The 22,475-nt window shown below is 35.0% G+C and overlaps 1 protein-coding gene across 4 annotated transcripts in view; it reads right to left on the reverse strand.

Annotated features, from left to right (window-relative positions):
* The window catches only part of CRLF1 (cytokine receptor like factor 1), a 55,419-nt gene extending 41,444 nt beyond the window's left edge, over positions 1 to 13,975 (reverse strand). For all 4 annotated transcript variants that reach the window (XM_053465712.1, XM_053465710.1, XM_053465713.1 and 1 more), the window contains exon 1: positions 13,698 to 13,975. In XM_053465712.1, the coding sequence (XP_053321687.1) occupies positions 13,698 to 13,752 (55 nt within the window). In that variant the 5' untranslated portion in view covers positions 13,753 to 13,975. The remainder of the gene's footprint in view (positions 1 to 13,697) is intronic.
* Positions 13,976 to 22,475: the final 8,500 nt, after the last annotated feature.

Below are 22,475 nucleotides of genomic sequence, written 5' to 3' on the forward strand. Positions count from 1 at the left end.
CATATGTTAAAAATATACCAGAGTTCCACAGAGAGCCTACATCTCTCAGGCTTTGTTTTGAAGAGCGGATCTGGTGATGTTTTCTCTTTACCCAGTTAGATAATGCGATAATGTAAATTATCATGAGTTAATTGGCCGATGATGCCATGGATCAGTAAACAGAGATACTAAAAACGGAAAATGTGAAACCAGACCCCGCATTTTACAACGTGGGGAGAAATCTTTACAGAATAAACATGCGGGGAAAATACCCTTTTAAAGGGTTTAAATGTGTCTAGTGCATCTGGAAACCTTGCTAAATCTGCCAGTGAGCCTTACGAGCAGTCACAAATCAACACGAGGTTGACTTTTTTTTTTTTTTCTTCACTATATGAATTATATTTGGACAGACTGAATTACCGCAAAGCAGAGATAAAAGACTAGATCACAGGAAGGCTTCCTATGTACATATTATTTTCCTATGGCTTTAGGGCTGACATTTTTTTAGATGACTCTTTCCCCGTCCCTCTTGTTCTGATGGATCTGTTTATTAACATGCTGCGTACAGCATTTAATCATTGTTGAATTTCCACTTAGCATCAAATATCCAGTCCCTGAAGCAAAGGTAACGTCTCACTATTAAAGTGGTTTTACACTTTTATCAAGTTGAAGTGCTTATTTTAAAATGTAAAAGACTGTATGATCTGGGTGAAATATAAATACATATACAAATACCAAATTAAATGTTCAGATGAATAAAACTGAGCTTTTCCCCTTTTTTTATATCAAAATATTTGACCCCCCCCACAGTTCTATATAAGTGTTTGGGGTAAAGCAATAGAAGTGGTTAACTTTACTAAAGTTTAGGGCAAAGACACATGGTAATTGCTGTGATGGTAAAAATTATTAAAATTATTAAAAGAAATAATGATGGAGTAAGGATCCTATTACAGGACCGACAACATTTTTTTCCGATATATCATTATAAAAGAAGTACCTCTGACACTAGGAGTGGTCATCCTAAAATACAGTAGAAAACAGAGTTTTCTTTCCCGCCTATTATACCCCAATTTTATGGCTGAATTTTCTCAGACTATAAATTAAGCGTAAAATGTGCAACAAGCCTAACAGCAACATTTCTAGAAAATTATTTGTGTGCTTTTTCTTCAAAAAGAGAAAACATGAAGACAGTGAATATTGCTTTATACGTAAAAAGTTTTTCTTATCAATATATTTTATAAAATGCGTGTTGAATTTGTTTTATTAATTGAATTATTAGTGTTTCTGAAATAAAACAACACATAAAACCTTAAACATTGCTTACAATAATATCCACAGATATATATAAGATGACCATCATAGAAAAGCTTACAAGTGGAAAACGGACCAGATTTTTGCCAAAATCAAGGAGTGCTTTTATGCTATTCTATAAGTAAATGAAACATGGTTGGTAACATTCTGTCATAGTCTATTAGGACAGAATATAGATACATGGATCTAAGATCTAGGACCCAATAAGGTCAGTTTGTAACTATAATTAAATGTCATTTTACTTGAATTCCATACCACTTGTTTATTATTTAAGGCTAATAATAGGGGTCAATAAATACATTATGTGAGACTATATTATTGCATTTTCAATAATACTTAAAAAATAATCTTGGTGACACAGTGAGAAATTTAACTACATACAATTGTGTCAATGAGAGATCTACTCCTTAAAATGGGAACATCCAATCATACTATGCTAAAGATTTACAATATTTAATACTGAAAGTTGATTAGTCTCCAGGATGAACAAAACCAAAGATCTTCAATGTCAAAAGCCTGTGATGTGTGTTATTATGATATGTAAATTAGGTAGTTATTTTGTTTTCAGGCAAGTAAAGTATTCCTAAATAAACTTCATGTTACACACTCTGCAAAGACCTGAATGTAGTAGTAGCAGACTAATAATGCACGTGAAACATTAGCAGGGCAGTGTCATCCTTTTTCCTTTGCTAAAAAAAACTTCTAAAAATATAATTAATATCCCCGTGCAATACTCATCATTTTCATTGCTTCCATCCTCAAAAGGGCTCCAAGCCTTTGGATCTCGTTAGCAAATGAAATTGAATCGTTGCGTAAATTACATTGCCCTTTACTATAATGGCAAATGTCTCATGTGCCTGAATATTGATGAAACATAGCTATTCAGAATAATACCCACCTACATATATATAGTCTCTTTCAAAAATTATAAAATATTAAAATCCCACCCTCAAAAACATTATCCATCATATGTTATTATACGAATATGCCATTGTATTAGTATTTTTTTTTATTGTTTCCAGTAATGTCAGTTTTTCATTGCTACTATTCTATTTACCTGATTAGATGCACAGATTTAGTAACACACAATTTGGGCAAGAATCACCACAGAAAAGATTTAATTTAATTAAATAACCCCCTTCTTCACAGAAATAGAAAAAGACGGCTTGAAAACGATCTACTATCACTGTATACATATGTGTTATTTCAGATGAATTCATAAACCAGACTTTGCTCCCAATTAGATGAAGGAACATATAGAATCAGCAAACTGACTGATCTGAAAACACACAAAGAATGAAATGAAATTTTTCAAATGTAAATTATATATATATATATATATATATATATATATATATTTATATACAAACCAAAGGGAGCGGCTGCACACTCAGAAATATTGTCTTGAGAAAGGACCGGAGGTGGTCCGAAACGTTGGCCGTGCTGATTGAAATAAACTAGTGAGTGCCCATTTTTCTTTGGTTACATATATATTTATATATATATATATATATATATATATATATACAAATATATATAATATCTATATATTAATAATCAATATATAGATTTATTAGTACACCTTCTTAATAGCAAGGTATAGATGGGTGACATTTGGACCTTACATAGGCCTTTATTGAGCTATTGATACATACCAAGGCAGTATAATACTACAGTTAGGTGTATTACTACCATTAACTATAATAGAATCTGATCAAAGGTTTAGCAAATGTTTCATGTACCTGATTATTGGTAAAATATATCTGTTGAGACTAATATGCACCAACATTCATTTAGTTTTGGGTCTTTATCAAGCAGGATCAAAATGTTGCCTTACCATACACCAGAAGTGTTGCAGTACTGTTTATAATGTGGTACCTGAGCTATGGGTGATTCTGGTGCAACAAATAGAATGTTCCTGTTGAGTGGACTATTCTACTGGTTGCTCTACTGTCGGGATTGGAGTATGTGGGATGTGGACAGTCTCAAACACTTTGTTGACTTTTGGAAACATGTTCCTTCCTATAATGCAGGAGGCACGTGCGATTAGTGTTAGATGATATGAGCCCAAGAGCGACAAGACAAAACCTTATCAAAATTCAAAAGCATGCAGAAATACGTTACTAGTTCAGCTAGCTGCTAACAACGCAGTACCGCATTGTTTTCCAACACTTTGTCTCCCCCTCCTTTTCCAGAGTATTGACAGAGTTAATAACAGCCACATGTCTTTAAACACCACGGATGTGTTAAACAAGACTACTTTGTATGGGACATTGCTAAAGGAAAACAAACATATTTCCTAATAAGACAGGGGGACAAAGTAATGTTATTCTATTTAATGAGCAAGAACAGATTGCTCTACTATGTGCATCTGTTGATGAGATTATAGTATATTTAAGGGAGCAACTAATGATCAGCTAATTCATTCTTAATTAGCAGGAAACAAATCATCTAGAGTTTCAAAACCGAGGGTACACTGCTTTATAAGGTTGAATGAGCTCGGGTTGAGTCGGATTTTGTGCAAGACATTTATAATTAACACTAGCTCACAGAATGTGTGTCAGTAAAGATAATATGAGGCATTTGGATCAATAGCACTTTTAGAATTGTATTCACATTGAATGCATCATGCTAGTAGGAGGTAAGGTTTCAAACTGCATGAGGTGCTAGACATAAACTGTCACTTGCCATTTCCACCATCCTACAAAAAGTTGCCACATTCCCCCAAGGCAGATAAAAGACATTTGGAAGCAGGAATTGGGGGCCAATGTAAGGCTGGGGTATTAAGAAACTGGGTCATGTGAAATGAAAGACAACAGAATGATAACAGTGGTAAGGGAAAATTGGTAAGAATGGTATGTCTTTGCTTGGACATCCATTGCAGATTACAATTTGGAAGGGCAACTGAAATACAGGTTGTTAAGAAGAAGATGAAAGACACGCATAAGAAAGCAAACAAGTTAAAGGCCGTCTACTCAATGTAATTTACTAAAAATGTTTCAGATGCCCCGTAGAGTAGACCCAGCACACGTACCCAGTGGAAGCATTTGCTCTAACATTGAACTAAGAGGTACAAAGGGTTATATTTCCATTTAAGATCTTAAATGCAGAAAACTGTATATCACATTTAGCGACAGAGGAGATTTAAGAATGTTTTACAGTAGATGTAATGTTACATCAGCGCTGGTTGTTTTCTTACTTACGCTTTTATGTTGTGTTATACAGTATGTTTCTCCCTTTATGTAACAAACTTATATATCAGGCACAAAGTACAGTAAGTTATGCATTCGCTGCGGTGATTTTAGAGATCATTTCCCACAGGCTACTTACCATTGTACAAAGTGAATCTAGAAGTATTGGTAACCACGGAAATACAGCTAAAAAATCTTTTTTTGGGGGATTTTTTCCCCCCAGTTCTAGGCTACTTTTACATCCTATGACCTTAATTCATATCCCTCCTTTTATTCTTTTTACCCTTCCTCTACTCTTAAATTTAACCCCATCAATTTAACCTACAAATAACCTCAGATTGCCTGACCATCATTTCAATTTACAAATGTTAATCGGTATTGTGGATAACATTATTAATGAAGCTAATGTGCCCAAAGCCACATACTGCCACCAAGAACACCTCATATCTTGGTACTTAAGAGGTACATGTGGAATGCTTCTGGGATCATGTCTAAGCAGGGAATAGCCCCATTAAAAACTAAAAGGACAAATAAGACAAAGATTAAGAGCTGTGAAAAAATGATTCCCAAGTACTAAAATCATTAAATAACAATTTTAAAATGTTTTGGAAAAGATGCAATTCCATGAAACAATTTCTATGTGATTCTGAATAACAGATATAAATTATATTTAAAGTTTTAAACCCCTTTGCCACTCCAACAGTTAAGACCAATATGGAGAAAAAGTATGTTTCCGACATCCTCTTCAGCTGAGATCACAAATTATAAGCACTAAGCAGCCCTATTATGTTTTACACATTTTTTACCTGATTTATTTAAATAGCTTGATAATCAAGAATTACTTGAATTACTTTAAATACCTTGAAAACAAGATGAACTGGGATGTTAGGTTAGGTGAGAGTGGATTTCAGTAAATACCTTCCTTATGGTTTAATTTTAATTAAAAATGGTTGTTGGTTTTTAACCTTTAAAAGGACATGTAACATTGAATCAATTGGAGCAGTGAATATCTATTATGAATACACCACATCAAGCCAGTCATTACAAACCTATGCTTCATTCAGCATATTCTACATATCAACTAAGACCACATCATAGTCAAGAAACATTGATCAATAATAAAACAACCACTGTATATGAATTAACACAAAATGGTTCATACAGAAAGGCTAAGTGTCATTTCTACCTGCATAATTGTGTGATCTCGAACTTGCAATAACAATACTTTGAAAGGAGGACTTGTGGCGGGGACAATTACTGGAATGGAACATTCCTAACAGGTAACCTAATTCGAATAGTCCATTTGCTATGAGTGAGAGGACATTCATAGAAGCTTTTGTGAAGGAGACCACACAAACTGGCAGAACCCTATTCCGCCAAAACCAGAAGGTTCCCATGCCCTGCTTACTGCCACATTGTTGAATACAGTGTCCAAAATTAGAGTGCTGGCTTCAAAATACAGACCTTTTTAATCATGTATATTTACGAGCAACAATAACTCGTCTCTCACACGGCTTGATGATATGAACAGCATACATGTCAGATTGGGTAAAAGAAAGTTATAGAAATTTTAGATTGACAACCTATATGCAGTGAATGAGAAATGTAATCCCTGCCATACATTTCCAGTAGGTCTCACAATTCTCAAGTTGGGAACGCTGACATACAAACGCAATGATATATATGCATTTAGATATCACTTTTTGATATAAGGGGTTCCTTTTCTTGCTGTCTAGCAAAAGGTTCGAAAACAATATGTACAGAGATTCACAGGTGATTATTGTACTCTTTAACCTGAAAATAAAGGACTGTAGAGATACATAGCACCACCCAACTTAATTTTCTTTTATCATATTTTAAGTTGGGTGCACACCATGCTACCATGTGCTTAAGAAAAGTCACAACATATTCTTGATTTAAAAAATGTAACAGTACCAATATCATTTTTTTAACAAAAAGAAACATTACACATCTCCCACATCCCAAATGGCAGTATTTATTTAACCCTATGCTACAACTTACAGATTTGTAGTGTAGAGCCCAAAAGGCTAACACTTTTACCTGTTTTCCTCACATATGGTACTACGCAGTTAATCAGTTTTGCAGAAGGCTAAACTATCTCAGGTAAATTTAGTGAGGAGGACTTAGGGAGAGTTATAATTGAGCGATACAGTAGTGTGCTGTACCTCTGTTAACGTTCTATATCTGTATGTGTTTTCCAATAACACATAAGCTTACAATGCCACTATATCAAAAAATGAACAGGCATGAATATTTATCTAAATTACAAGGGACACATAATGGCTACTTATAGTAATACAACGCTTGATTGAACATATCATGAATTTACGTTCTGTACATAGCATTGAAAAATAAAGCACCATTTTGGTACAAAGTCATGCTATACATTCCGCACTATACGGACTCATGCTTACATGGCCAAAAGGCTGAGAAAGAGATTGCTATTTTTTAAGCGCAGGCTGCATGATGTCATTCTGCCTTCAGTACAAATAAATTAAAAAGTACCTCATTACTTTCCATTTTTAATTCAATTTTAACAAATATTGGGGATTTACATGGGGTTTTGTGACATTTCTGGCTCCGTGTCTGTATGCTCTTTGGAAGATACCAGACTGGGTTTTATATAAGAACAAAACGAGTTACGAGTTCCATTTTCAAAGTGAGACATTTTCTTTTCACGTTCCAACGTTTTCTGCCCAAGAACAGAGGGCTTGAGGATTCTAGAGCTATAAAGTAAAAAGTCTTATGTTTGTAGTAGAATTCTAGATCACTATTACACCTGCTTTTTCATACTGTTTTTGACAGAAAAACTTCTATACATGATTTCTACTAAACAAAATCAAATTGGAGAGTACCATTTTTGTTTCTAACTTATACACTTATATACTTACGCATAGGACAATCACTTAAAGTCAAAGCAACGCAATGGTCTTTCAATGTATTGATATGATCATATACATGGTTCTTTCTCTTTTTTGAAAATTATATTTAGAGCTGCAACAGATTCATCAATTAAATATATGAACTGACCATTATGGGATCCTATTCTGTCGTGGCATTTAAAAAATAAAATAAATTGGCAATTTCTTTTTCGGTACGAAAGTATTACACCATACCGTTTTTACATATAATGTTTTCTCTCTGTTCTTTTAGCCTTACCAAATAAATGTTTAATATGTTGATTTTTCTATCTCTTAAATTGTTGTTTTTTTTTTTTACAAGGTTTCAAACCGGGATTGAGTTGGAAATCGGAAAGCATTTTAATGGGAGATTTTTTTTGCTTGCTTTTATCTGGGTCATAAGCGATGGGATAAAGGTAAATGTCTATCCATCTATACAATCATGGTGGAAAATATGCTAATTATGCTAATATGCTAATTCAGGACTAAAGAAATGAAACCAAATAAAGATATTTGTAAAAGGTTAAGGAAACACAATGGGTGGATTAATGATGTCGGGTAAAATTACAACATAACGCTATTTGGAACTCTTATGTACTATGGAACTGAATCACTACACATTGTTACTGTATATCAATAGAAAAAGGTTATTTTATTAGTCCCTAAAAACAACAAGTTCAGGTGAAATTTCCTAGCAGTAGATTCAAGAAAGTGTGTGTTTTTCCCCATTTACTTATTTAATTTTTCAGTACATTTAAACATTTTTTTTATCTTTTATGAGTAATAATTTAAATTGTTTAGGCGTCTAGCAAAATTATTGTTGAGAAACCTTTACAATGTAAGAGAAACACGAATCCCATTGAATGTCACAGGTATGTTAAGCAAATGCCAGCAAAAAAACCTAATGTTTTAGAGATGAAAATAAGGATAGTTTGTCAGGCAAGACAAATTTAATAAAATATATAATCAATTATGAAAAAAACCTAATTTTTCACATATTCAAATATTTTTTAGCTTAATGCAACTTCATTTTATTATATCAGCATTTACTACCTAACCCAGATTGTAAAACGTAGATTTAAATTCTGTATGTAGAGTATATGTTTACGTGTATTTTTTATTTGTTAATTGATCTTAGCATTAAAAATATAGACATATAATAATAAAAATGTTATTTACTTGAACGTATAGTAAAATGACAGCCTAAATTGCTGAAATTGTTGGCAAATGTAATTGAAGTTACAATAATTGAACGGCTCAATCAATCTCGAATTCTAAACCATAAATATTACATTGGATGACATTTGTGGGACTTGCTGATGATTGCGTCACCTGATTTGTCAAGGATAGAAAAAGAACAATTATTAATTTTATATTTCAGAGTTTGGATATAATTTAACCGGCATTTTCTATCACATCTGCAAAACATAGGTAACTAATTTAAGACGTAACTCTGTAATTCAATGATTATTTATAGCAGACTGATTAAAAGCAAGTTTTTGAAGACAGCCTGAAAGCTATCATTTGTAAATAAATCTCATCTTGGACTCATGAGTGGGGTTCCTGTGTCACAAACTGGAACCAATTACACTGAATTACACCAAAACCCTTCACTTACTCTAATCATTTACCATTAGCATCATGTTTCTTCTTCTACACTGGCAACGTAAGAAAATTAAATAGATATCTAATTAGATGATAGGTAATTATATAATACTGAGTGTGAATATACCGTATATATATATATATATATATATATAAATATATATATTTATATATACAAATAAGGAGTAATCATTTTAAATATTAGAGCATATTACACTCCCTCTTGGAGAAACAAAAAGCTTACAATCTAAATCTTAGCTACTGCTGAAAAAAATACAATTGTAAATAAAAATACCTCCTTTTCTGTCAACTAAACTGTATACAAGTAAACCTAAACCTCTGTCAAACCTACTCAATTAAAATTGTCTAGGTCTTACTATTTCCAGATGCTGTACATTCAGAATAGGCATTATTGTTGTGAATTTATTGGTGTAGACAGTTATACAGGATTTCGACCGGCATCCAGCTTTTGAATAGATGTAAGAAGGTATCTATAGAGATAACCCAAATATTATAAACCAACTTGTAGCGTGTGTATCATAAGAACCAAACTCTTGCAATATGATAGTTAGAGTAATTGATAGAGAAATTAACACACAGCACATCCGCTTTTTGTTTGTTTGACATATACTAGTTAATTATAACTTTTTTCCACAAAATGTATTAACCGTGGGCTCATGCTTTCAGAGCAAAGAGATTTTTAGGTTGCTTAAATATATACACACCATTTCTGGTTGCATACATATAGACCTATTTCGAAAATTGGCGCCTAGATTTTACTTCCAGTGTGGATTATTTAATACAAACGTAAACCCTCAAATCCAGGACTCATTAAACAAATAATTAAATGCGCTGTAAGTCACAGTCCACACATGTATAGTTCTTTTACCCAATCATAAATCATAACATGTCCTGAGTAAAATCAAAATGGTAACTGTGTGTTATGGACACAAAATAGATTTTCCCACATTTCTGTGCTTTAATTTTAACCCAATTCTACCCAGAGGGCTTTATAAATGAAAACACCTGACAACTACCATGCAAATGTGATTTTATTATGCATGAAAATCAATATACACACACTAATATATATATATATATATATATATATATATACACATACCAAAACACAGAGATTTATGCTGTGTTTACTTTTTAAATCACAAAGTAGCTTTAGAATTAATTATTAATCATAATTTTGTATAATCAGAATCAATAGGATTCTAAGACTCTCAAAATGAGCTCATTTTTTCTACCCTTTAAACTGTAAATTGTTAAAATTGCTGAGAATCTCCCACCCCTTCAAAGGAAAAAAGGTTCTTTATGAGATCTGACCGAAAAACCTTTCTACATCTATGAGGCTGATGATCAAAAAGGGGGAAATTCCACTGCAAAGTAGTTTTCTTTTGAATTTCATAAGGTTAACAAGGTCCGAGTCTTTTCCTACTCCTCCTGGCCATTTAACGATAAGTTTAGGGGTAATATATTAGGGGTAATATATAAAACATATTTTAGTGATATAAACTAGTAATGCATGTTCTCTAGAAATGAAAAAAAAAGTATTTGTGCTAAAATAAAACAACTACTATACTTTAAACTTAATGGGCTATTTTATAAGAAAATAATTAAAAATGTGTCCAGTAATCTGCATAGCTATAAGAGAAGCCATGTTCAAGGACTTTTTTTATGTTATTAAGTGACTCCTGTTTCAGAGCTACATGCTGTATGATAGTGTATAGTGTACATTTCATGGCTTCTGCGATACCTGTGCCAGACATATAAAATGCCAAATGGCATACAGGTCCACTTTTAGTTTCAGCTGCAGCGCCCGCACAACTGCAAGCTAGATGGGTTATGAAAAATGTATACATTTCCCTGATTTAAACATAGAATTCCAATGCTGAACATCATTTAGTAGTTCTGGCTTTTGAATATATCAAAATGTAACATTCTAACCCCACTGGTTACGCAAATAACACAAGCTATATGGTTTTCCGATTACCATTGTCTTCAAGTTCTGCTAGCAGACGGTTAGATTTTAGGCCATACGACAGGTAAAAATGAGGGATTCATTTCTGGGAAATTTAGCTCCAGAAAATATTCTATTCCTAGACCTTTTCCCCAACGTTTGCCCCTTAAGCTCTAGGTATGAGTTGTTTTAAAATATTGCCTCAGCGGTTTGCCACATACTGTCTCCGACATCCTACATCAACAATTATGAATTGTAAACTGGGGCCTGACTTGAAGCGAAAACACACAGCACCAAATTTATCAATCACTTTTCAGTTCACGGCGGATGTTTCTTTACCTTATTAAATCCAGTGCCATTTCTGTTTTGCAGTTGTGCAGATGGTAGACTTCCTTAAATGTCATATGTAGGTTGTTGTTTTTTGCTACACAACATTATGTATGTAGACACTTAATATACTTCTTCAAGTACAGATTAAGACTTCCTCATGGAATTTAAAATGATATTAAAACTGGTACATGCATACATATAGATTCATAGGAATATGAAAAGATTGTTCCTTGCTTAAAAGTCATAACGTCGAAATAACTAGAACTGTATAGACAGCACACTGAAATCCAGCATGGCTATATATATATATATATATATATATATATATATTCCCACATTTACATATACTGACTCATAGGTATTCGTATGCCTTTCTCTATACATCCTCCTTCAACCTTTGTTTTACTTCTGCCCTCTTATCCTTTAATTAAGAGTGCATGGCCCTATTAACACAGGATGTACTTCACACATGTTGGACTTCCCCGCAGAATAAGGTTACGCGCTTGACATAAAATTACCCTTAAAAATAATCTAAATATACATTTTATAATATATCATGAACATTTGTCCAGGTTTTATTCAATTGCATAATACACATCGGCTATATATACATTATTCAATGGCATTATGCTGAATAATTTGTATCTTTTTTCCTGTAGTAAAAATCTTACCTTTTTTTTTTTTTTTTTGCAGAAATCCAGACCCACCAGCAGTTATGTGTTAATAACTACGCCAAACATTGTTATTTCTTAAGGGTGCTCCCTGTAGCCTGTGCAGTCCAGTTTGCAGAGGTAAAAGTATTACTAATCTACTGAACTTGTTATTAAATAAGTAAAATTAGAGGGGATTTGCAATTAAATCAAATCTACAAAGTTGGTTTTAAATATCGATATAGATATTTTCGATATATGTGTTAGCATTCGGATAAGAATCTAAGGAAAAATAGCAGATTCTGTTTTGAATGAAAACACTTTTTAGGAATAATTTAACAGATAATTTTGACAAAAATAAATGTGAAAAGGGAAATGCACATGAACATTGGCTTCTAGAGTGAACTTTGATTTAATAGGTGATTTAAGACCCTGTACATTAATGTGTACAGGTACCAGATTCCTCAAAAATCTCCTTGCATCTCATCCGCCTTGTACAGCTGCTTCCTAAGATCGCTTCTCACTGATTCCCAATTGATATGCTCCTGCAGGCAAGCATTTTACAGCTTAACTATATCACGGAGGGTCTGTAGGAAATTAGCATTTACTGCTGTACTTGAAGCAAGCTGAATCAGGAATTCGCAAAAACAAAAAAATGTAGTTTACCTACAAAAATGCTACGTACTTCCCTGTTTGTGTCCCCTTCTCAGCACACATATGTGGATTTCAATTGGCACAATATTATTATACATAGTAAGCACACTTTCTCTTTTCTGCACGTGGTTTCTTTGGTAAAGACCCAAACTTAACCCTTGTTACATTTTCATCTTGAGAAAAGGGAAAAAAAAAATCAGTTATCTTTTTAAAGGTGAAATGGCATCACTGACTCATTTCCAGTCCTCAAACCGAGGAATTTTAAGTGTACATACCTTTTTTTTTTTTGTAATGTATTTGTTTTAATGTTTTTAACTGTAGCTTTACTTTTTAACTTTTTCTTAAACTTTGGTTAAACGGCTACAGCTGAACATAGTGCCAACAGTGTTTACATTTGAAGGCATGTATCCTGTGCTTTCATTTGTTTTTTAAGAAATGAGGATGTCATTATATGAACCTTATTTATTTTCCTAGCATTGATATGGAGAACAACGGCTTCACCCACTACCCTTAACAAAAAGTACAAAGAGGACAAATAGAGATTATAAGATTGTAAATATGTATACATACAAACACTCAGACATAAGATATATATATATATATATATATTTATATATATATATATATATATTTATATATATATATATATATATATTTATATATATATATATATATTTATATATATATATATACACACCAAAAAATGTAAACATATATATATATATATATATATATATATATATTCCCAACTCGGGATATAAAATTTTACCTAAAGCCATGCTTTTATTAGTCTGCTGGCTATTTAATCATACACATGCCAGGGAACTGATGGAAATGCCCTCTGCGCTTTATTTATACATATAAAGAAAGATAAAGAAAGGAGACTAAAAGAGGTACCAGTCTAACTAATGCTTCATCGCTCTGGGTATGAACATATACATACGTACACGCATACCTTTACTATGCATTCATACACATTACATTTTTGTGAGAAAAAAAAGAAATCCAGCATGTCCAGAGAGGAAGCAGTACCGCTATTTTTGCTCGTACATGCATTACTTAAAGAAATAGAAAGAATATTACTTACAAGTGAAGGAGTTCACAATTAGCGTGCATATCCATAGGAAGACTAAAGCGATCATATTTCAGGACTTTTTAAATCCACTTGAGCACTTTCAAAAAATTCCACCTTATATCTTGCAAATTCCAGAAGTTTTTTTGGGATTTTTTCCCCAGTGTAATGTTGTAGCGGAAATCAATTGTCTTTATGAGCTTATCTTATATTTAAAAAAAAAAAAAAGTAGAAGAGAATTAAGTGAAGCAGTTATAAAGAGAAGAGACAGCTTGCAGGTTAAAGGAAAACCCTTTTGCAAGTCTGAGCAACTGAAAACTGACAAGCTAAATATGCCTGTAGCCCCATTCATTTCCCCGCCCACATGGGTTACCAAAATTACCGAGCCCTACAGAGCTGGAGAACGGATCTTTTACTATTCCAATGCTGCCCCCTTTTTTTTGTAACCCCCCCCCCCTTTTCACTCTTTGCGACATTTCTTGATTTTTTTTTTTTTCTTACCCTTTTCAGTCAAGCTTCGTAAAGAGAACAAATCAGATGTGAGTCACTATTAGGAATTGTCTGAGTCGTTAAATGAGGTCACTTAAAACATCACCACTCCTGCCAAGGTCTGCTCTGTGTCGTCATTAGAATATTAAAGTTGAGGAGGTGTCAGAGTGTGAGGGCAGAAATCAGCAATAAAATCAACTTATTTGGGGCAAAAAAAAAAATAGGTTGTGCAGTGAAAGTGCTCTTATAATGAAGCAACCCTGAGTTTCTCCATCTGCGCTACATTAACAAAGGTGTTTTGAAACTTTTCCCCTGTTTTTTTTATTTTTTTTTTGTAATAGCCTTGCGCTTCTTTTACACCACTAAGCATAATTCTGGCTTGAATGTGAAGATATACAATGTAAATTATATAACTGTATCGGAGCAAGCACACCCAGAATCTTGTTATATTGTTATAAACAATAAGGCAACTTCCATTTTTTATAATCAAAAGGTATTCTTTTACTAATGAGGCTAATGCATACACAAATAGAAACACTTATGATTTACATAGTTACAACCTTTGGTAATCAAGTTCACTTTCTGGCCATGCCCCTAACATTATAGTCCAAAGATTACAACTTTGCTATGGTGGGCATGTGGTTAGAGGTGGAGGACCATCCACCTACCTGTGCATTGAAGCAGAACTCCAGGATATGACATCATATTGAACCACTATGTTTCAAGACATAATCACGTGGGAGCTGCGATTGAGGCTTGTGCTGCAAAAAAAGCAGTTTCACGGCTCACAGGGTAATCAGGGGTAATCCTATCATCTCTCTAACTGGCACATGATCGCCATTGCCCACAAAAGCAGGACAGTGGGCCAGTTTGGCAAGACAGTAGCACAGAGTTCAAACATAGCGTCTGTCCCTCTTAAAATGGGACACTTGGGAGGTATGAATCATTTATCTTCAGTTCCTTGCTATTAGACGAGTAAGAAACAGGCATTCCTTTAAACTGCCCGTATCTGCTCCAGAGGCTCTAGGTACAGCAGCTGATTACGGGACCTTAAGGTATGGAGTCCTTTGACATACCAGGAGATTAAAGTTTTAACCATTTCCTTCCCACTCAGACAAGAGTCACATGTCACTTTAACAGCAACCACATATCTGTCAAAAGTTCCGATATTTTGTATTTCTGCCTTAATACTAATTGTTGCAAAAATAAAACTTCAGGCGTGCGTGTAGAAGTTAAACTAATTATTTCACAGTTCTAATTACTATCATCAATTTTATAAGATCCAAACAACTAACGACAAATGAGACATATAATTAAATGGGGAGGAAAATCACGGAGATCCTTTAAGTAGCTAAGCTAGGTGCTTCCACTTCCAAACATAATGGAATTCTAAGGCATAGATAATAATTATGTTTGATCATGTACATTTTACTGCACAGGTCTGTTAAATATAACAGTTTGAAACAAGTGACAGGGGGACATTTGCAATATTGCAGTTTCCCCTTGTGTTACTAACAAGTTATTGAGTGGCTCTATGCATCATATCACGAGTGGTCAGTAGGGTGTCTGACACCATAACTCCAATTACTACAGATGAAAAAAATAAGGGGTTCAAGGTATGTATGTAGAGCATATAGTGTAAGTATATATAACAAAGCAAGAGATTTGGGCAAACTCAGTAAATATTGGAGATTCACACTATATGGCTAAATATTGCTTAGCCCACCACTATGTCAAAGTTCCCCAATTCTGGTGAGTCCTATCTAATTTTACATGGTTATATTGCTTACCAAGGATCAGAATCAGTGGGACGGCACTGTATTTTAACCCTTATGACTCTCAAGTGATTTCAAGTCTTCTGGACACTATTAATGAGGCACCTGTGTGGCAGGTGGTGTGCTCAACCCTAAGGTTTGGTCAAAACCTACAAATATGCACAACAAACACACTCTCAAAAACATACACATTCAGATTTTGGGGTGCTGCTGACATGGGCAACATGCAAACACAAGAAAGCAAGAGATCAGCGCACACGCAGTAAATACTATTGAAAAGCACACATCCGAGGCATACATATTGCGGGTTCTATCACACTATGTGGTCATACAGCAGGCTAAGCAATATATGGCTATGTAGTGTGGCGAAATCCTCATGCCTCAGATGCATACACAGGTGCTTTTCAATAGTATTTACTGGGTGTTTGCAGCGTTGTCGTGTTTACATGTTGGTCGTTTCAGCAACACCCCGGAATCTGAATGTGTATGTTTTTTAGGGTGTGCTTTCCTTTCTGTATTTTTTTTGCATATAAATATATATATATATATATATATATACCTGATCAACAAGGGAAGGCTGGCAAAGACGACTTTAACAATTGCTTCTTAGGCTGCTCTGATTGAAAGCTTTTGGGACACTACCTTAAGCTTTTAGATGTGTTTTTCTTGCAAATGTAAATACAGCCACCAGGGCAAATGTGTAACAGCTAAATTGTTAGTGGCAAGTAGCAGACATTGTAAATAAATGTGTTTAGAGGGCTAATCAATCCCATGAGATGCTTAAGGTATCTAATGACAGGGATAGGTTTTATTGTGTCAAGAGCTTTGTGATATATAGGACCAAAGAGACCTGATCATATTTACTTGTTGATGAGTTCAAAAGGTGAGCCCTGTCCTACCTAGAAGTAAATGATCTGACTTCAAGTGTGTAATTTAAAGGGTTATACCCATGCCTAACCAAAGTGACCTATTTCGAGTGACAGATTTCCTGGGTGAAATGACAAGCCCGTTGTAGGCTCAAAGAAGTTTTATCTCAGGTATATGCCCAATAGGTTAATCACCCTATGGATTAGATGCAACAAATACAGTTCATAAGCATAGATGTATCTTCTGACCAAGTTCTCCATTCGCCTATTTAAAATAAATATTAAAAAAAATTGAAGCATGCCACATTGTAGCTTACCTTAACTACAACTGATTTTAATTATTTTTTTGTTCCTCAATTAAAAAAACAAAACAGATTACCAGAATACCAGTAGTAGTGGGTGCCTATCATAGACATTACACAGAAGTTCATTTACATGTGGGATTTTACATTAAGGTTCTCATTGTTGTGGGAAATAACACGCAGTCTGCCCCAATGCACGAGAAACATTCCGCAGATTGTACCTTGGACTGGTGAGTAATAAAAAAAAATACGATTCAAAAATAAATTAGAAAAAATATCTTTAGAATGTAATTAACACAATTTCTGGATTTTTTCTGCAATCAAAATTCTGCAAACATTATTCTAACCCTGCTATAATGATCATACATTTTAACTCATGAAACCCAACACTTAACATTAAAACATAGAATTTTATGGCAGAGAAGAGCCCATCTAGTCTGCCCATTTTTCTGATCTTTTCTCTGGACCTTAATCGGTCCTTGGTCTTATCTTAGATTCGGTATAGTGTTATGCATATCCCATGGCATGTATAAGTTCTCTTACTGCCAGCCTCTACCACTGTTCCATTTATCTACCAATCACTTCTCTACCATCTGCTTATGTTCTTACTTCTCGATAGGTTGATCAATAGGAAAAAATTTGGTATAGCTTAGCAATACAGTAAAGTAAGCCTAGAATCATATTGTAGGGGCAATTAAATAATAAATATATGCATGATATAAAAGAAAATGGAACATGTATTTCGTGTAGCAGCAAACATAACACAGATTTTGGGTGCCAGTATTGGACCTGGCTTCCTGTGACTCATTTTGGACACATTCTGGACTATTGTTCCTTCCCACATTCGTCTGACTGAACCCACATACTGGAAATCACAAGCAATGAGTTGTCTGATACCCTTCAATACATTTGATTATGTCTTATTACACTAGACTGACCTTAAGCAAGATGACTCATTTATGAAGTCCCAGAATGTCATCTGAGCCATGGCACTAGGGCACCAAAAAAAGGGAAAAGGTGATGGGGTCTTAAACCACTGGAGTCTTCACTCCCACAATGGTTTTCTACAAATTGACACTGTAAATTAGTCAAGGGCCACAAATCTGATCATTAGGGAATCAAATAAAGAAATGTTAAGTCCTCAAAATCATAGCCGACATTTATTTTGAGTTTATTTTCATAATGAGTAGAAATAAATACAATGTTGCTTTTCTCTTATGGCAACTATTATTATTATTATTATTACATTATTACATTATTACAGATTCTGATGCACTATTGAAACCTACATACCTCCCACAGAATAAAATTGATTACTGATAAAATGTTTTATGTCAACAGCTCAACGCAACTTGAAGCGAATCTGCTGTAAATAATCAGTTACTGATTTTTACAAATTCTACATTTTATAGTTCACTACAATTAAATAAACATATGTATTTTTTTTATAGATTTAATTTTTTTTTGTTAGAAACACAATTTAAGTGTGCATACTTCTAAATACACAGTATAAATACACATATATATATATATATAAATACTATAGATATATTCCCATATCGGTTTAGCATTTGGACCCCAAATACTGCACAAAATACAATCCAGCTAAAGGGCTCTCAAACTGTAAACACAATTTTTATGTGACCCCACTGCACATCCCTAAAATTTACAAATGAGAACCAGACTTGGTTCAAAGTTGCAAGAATTTGTAGATTAAATGAACAGGCAGATGGTGCCTGAATATCCCCTTAGATTGTATTTCTGGCTTTGTTTGAGATGTCCCATTGGGTATAAAGACACAAACGTTAATTTTAGCCTTGCCTGCTTTTGTGCACAAAATTAAAGATGCTCTCCTTTCTCACATCAAGAACCAGGATCTTCCTGTGGCCACCATGAGGGTTGATAAAAAGATCTCAAAGTAGCATTCTAAGCTCAATGAACGGGTAGTAAATTTCCCATCTACATGTGAAACATAAACTCTCAACAGAAATTGCTCTAATGGAGAGTTATTGGAATATGTCAACTTTGATTGCCAGGCTGCCACCACGAGTTTCACCACAAGCTGAGTCTGCCTCGTGTCTGGTAATAGTAGTATCACAATCAGATGTTCATCATCATTATCATCTACCCTTTCTGTAGCAGTGGCACTTCATTGTCCCTTCCCCGCCAGTCTTCCTTCAGAATAATTTCATCTTTTTTTATGTATATATATATTTATATATATATATATATACGGATTCAACTTGAGTAAAGTTAGCACCTCCACTTCAGTCACTACAAATGGAAAGAACATTGACAACTCAATCAAACACATAGAAAAAGCTCTAAGGTAGCTCTGCTTAAGCAGCATCTTGATAATGTTTCCATTGATGCCAGCAGCATGTCTTCTTGACATACATGGTGGGTTTTTTCTGCCCCTTGTACCTCCTGCATATGTAATGCTATGATGTGGTTCTTACTCTGTGCATAGGCACAGTGAAATATGAAATATATCTGTGACGCAGCACTGGCGTTACATGACCTTCCGGTGCTCCACCATAGAAGCTGGAAGTACCGGCCAGCAGCAGCAGAGGTTGTCTGGGCGCATTGCGCAGAAGTTGACCGGGTGCCAGAAATGAAGGATCCCTCGCAGCACTGCAGGGGACATGGATCCTCCTCTCTGGCAGCCGGTGACATGTATGCAATGCGCGCAGACAATTTCCGCTGCTGTCAGCACTTCCACTGGGGCTTCTATGATGGAGGGCCCATGGAAGCCCTGGTGGAAGTGGCATTGTGCAGACGTCCACCACTTGCCCCCACTAGACACCAGGGAGTCTTGGGATGCATTGGTAAGTCGGGGGACGTAGAGTGGCATATTTGGGGGTCATAGTGGCATATCAGGGGGGCAGAGTGTCATATCTGGGGGGCATAAAACATATCAGGAGGCAGTGTAGCATATCTGGGAGCAGAGTGGCATATCTGGGGGGCATAAAGCATATCTGGGGGCATAAAGCATATCTAGGGAACAGAGTGGCATATCAGGGGAGCAGAGTGGCATATCTATAAGTAAGGTGCAATATGCATTGCAAGGTGCAATAAAATGGCTATTTTCTGTTTGTATATAACATATGCTGACTAACTGTATAATAGATACCAAAAATGTAAAATACATATATTCCGTTCATTAGATAAAATACTGTTTTACTGTTCTAATTGTGTATTTTTTCTTTAAAAATAAATGTTTCTTTAAAATAGCACCAAACTTTAAGGGTGGGCTATAATCGGGTGCAGCCTATAATCAAGCCAATACAGTATATACACATTTATGCCTGCCCTTACACACAAACATATTGGTTTACACTTGTTCTTGCAGCCACACACTTACTTGCCCTTAGACATGCTTTCCCTAACATAGAAACACTTTTAAAAATCCTCTTTCTATTTATCTCTCACATTCCTCCTCATCACTCCCCATTCTCGTAATTTCTCCCTTAGCTCATTATCTCTACTCTTCCTCATTACTTTTTCCTCTTCTGCCCATCTCTTCCCTTTCTCATTATCCACTCTCATTATCTCTCTCCTTTCTTTTTATCTCGTATCTCCCATTCTTCTTTCTCTCACCCTTTTCTCCCTACCTCTCCAACTCTTTCTTTATCTCACCTCTTCTCTTTCTCTTCTTTCTTTGTAGCTCTCTTTCACTTTATCACTCCCTTTTCTCTTTATCTTTCCTCTTGCTCCCTATCTCTCCCCTTTCTCTTTGTCTCTCCCTTTTATCCCAATCTCTTCTCTTTATCCCTCCATTTTTTCCCATCTCTCTTCCTTCTTATTATCTCTCCCCTTTCTCTTTATCTCTCTAATTTCTCACTATCTTCCCCCTTTCTCTGTATCTCCAGTTTGTCGTTATGTCTCCCTTTCTCTTTATCTCGCCTCTTTCTACACATTTTTCTTTCTTCTCATTATCTCTCAAATTACCTTTTATGTGTTCCCTTTCTCTTTATCTCTTCCCTTATTCATAATCTCTCCCTTTTCTCCACATCCCTCTTCTTTCTCACTATCTTCCACATATCACAGCGATCAGCATCATTTGCCAGCACACACTGCAAGGGAGCACTGGAGTGGAGGTCTGTAGTTACAGACCTTGCACACCCTTTATTTTGGGATGTTAGAGGGAGATCCATGATCTCTTCTACCAGCCCTGCTCCTCCAGGGCAGATAGCCCAGACCACCTTTGGAAGGAGCCGGCAGGAAGGCCTTCAAAATGTACCGACCTACTGGCAGTGTACTTAGTTGTATTGGGCATTCTGGCACACTGCTGCTCAATAGGCCAGTTGCAGAGGATAGCTCCGAAACCAGCCATACACTGTGAATATATAACACCACGCATCCTTAAGAGGTAGTAAAGACAATGGCCACAGAGCAATCAGTTGGGAAGCTGCCTGGTACATGATTGGGGCAATGCCCAACACAGATATGTTGCTATGGATAAACCGACACTTCCTACTATTACTGTCCATATGTAGCACTGCAAATTTCCTTAGAAAGGCGCTTTAGGCAGCAAATGTGGATAAGTAGACTGGCGATTGAACTGCTTGTGCTGACATTAGGAGATACAGAACACCTTTTATAGGTAGGGGCTTAAGGACCGGAGACAGAGACCAATATGTTCTTACACTAAGAATACCAACCTTCCATTTGAATACCTGTGCACTGCTTAATACATGTTTTATCCTTTGGCAGCAAGTTACAAAAAGCTGTATTTCTGTTAAGTAATCCTAGCCCCAAGCACTAATGAAGATGTAGGGATGGGATTACCTTGCTGTAAACCCTTTGGAACTTTCTGTATTATGAGGTTTGACATTTTGACATATTATTCTTTAAAACCAATGTTTTTTTTTCCTAAAAAAATAGTTTGGAACTACATTTGGGCCATGAGATATTGTTGATGGGAAAATCTTTGAAAAGCTCACCAACTTATCTAAAAACAAGATTACCAGGAGCTCAACCGAAATGTCATTGATTTAAATAATGGAGAGTAAATGAAGGTTTTCCTAAGTGAGCAACGGAAGGTTGGACTGGAAGAGTGAATTTTTGGAGGACTTAAGCATTGTTAAATAACAAGACAGAGCTAGTAAAATCCTTCTCACTAATCTCATTTCTCATTTTTCTTGTTGAATATTGTCTGGCAGCCACTTTCAGCTTTTCATAGTAGGTACTTGTGGTTTTTAATGTAAATTAAACCAGTGAACATTTATTTTCCTTTTAACTTGCAATAAACTTAAAGGCATCAGAAATAAATAATGCTGACCAGCATTTCCTTTTAACATTGGATATTTATTAGAATAAATTCTGGACCTCATTACTTTCAAAATCCAGCCATATTTG

This window comes from Spea bombifrons, chromosome 1 (assembly GCF_027358695.1).
Source record: "Spea bombifrons isolate aSpeBom1 chromosome 1, aSpeBom1.2.pri, whole genome shotgun sequence".
Classification (NCBI taxonomy): Eukaryota; Metazoa; Chordata; class Amphibia; order Anura; family Pelobatidae; genus Spea; species Spea bombifrons.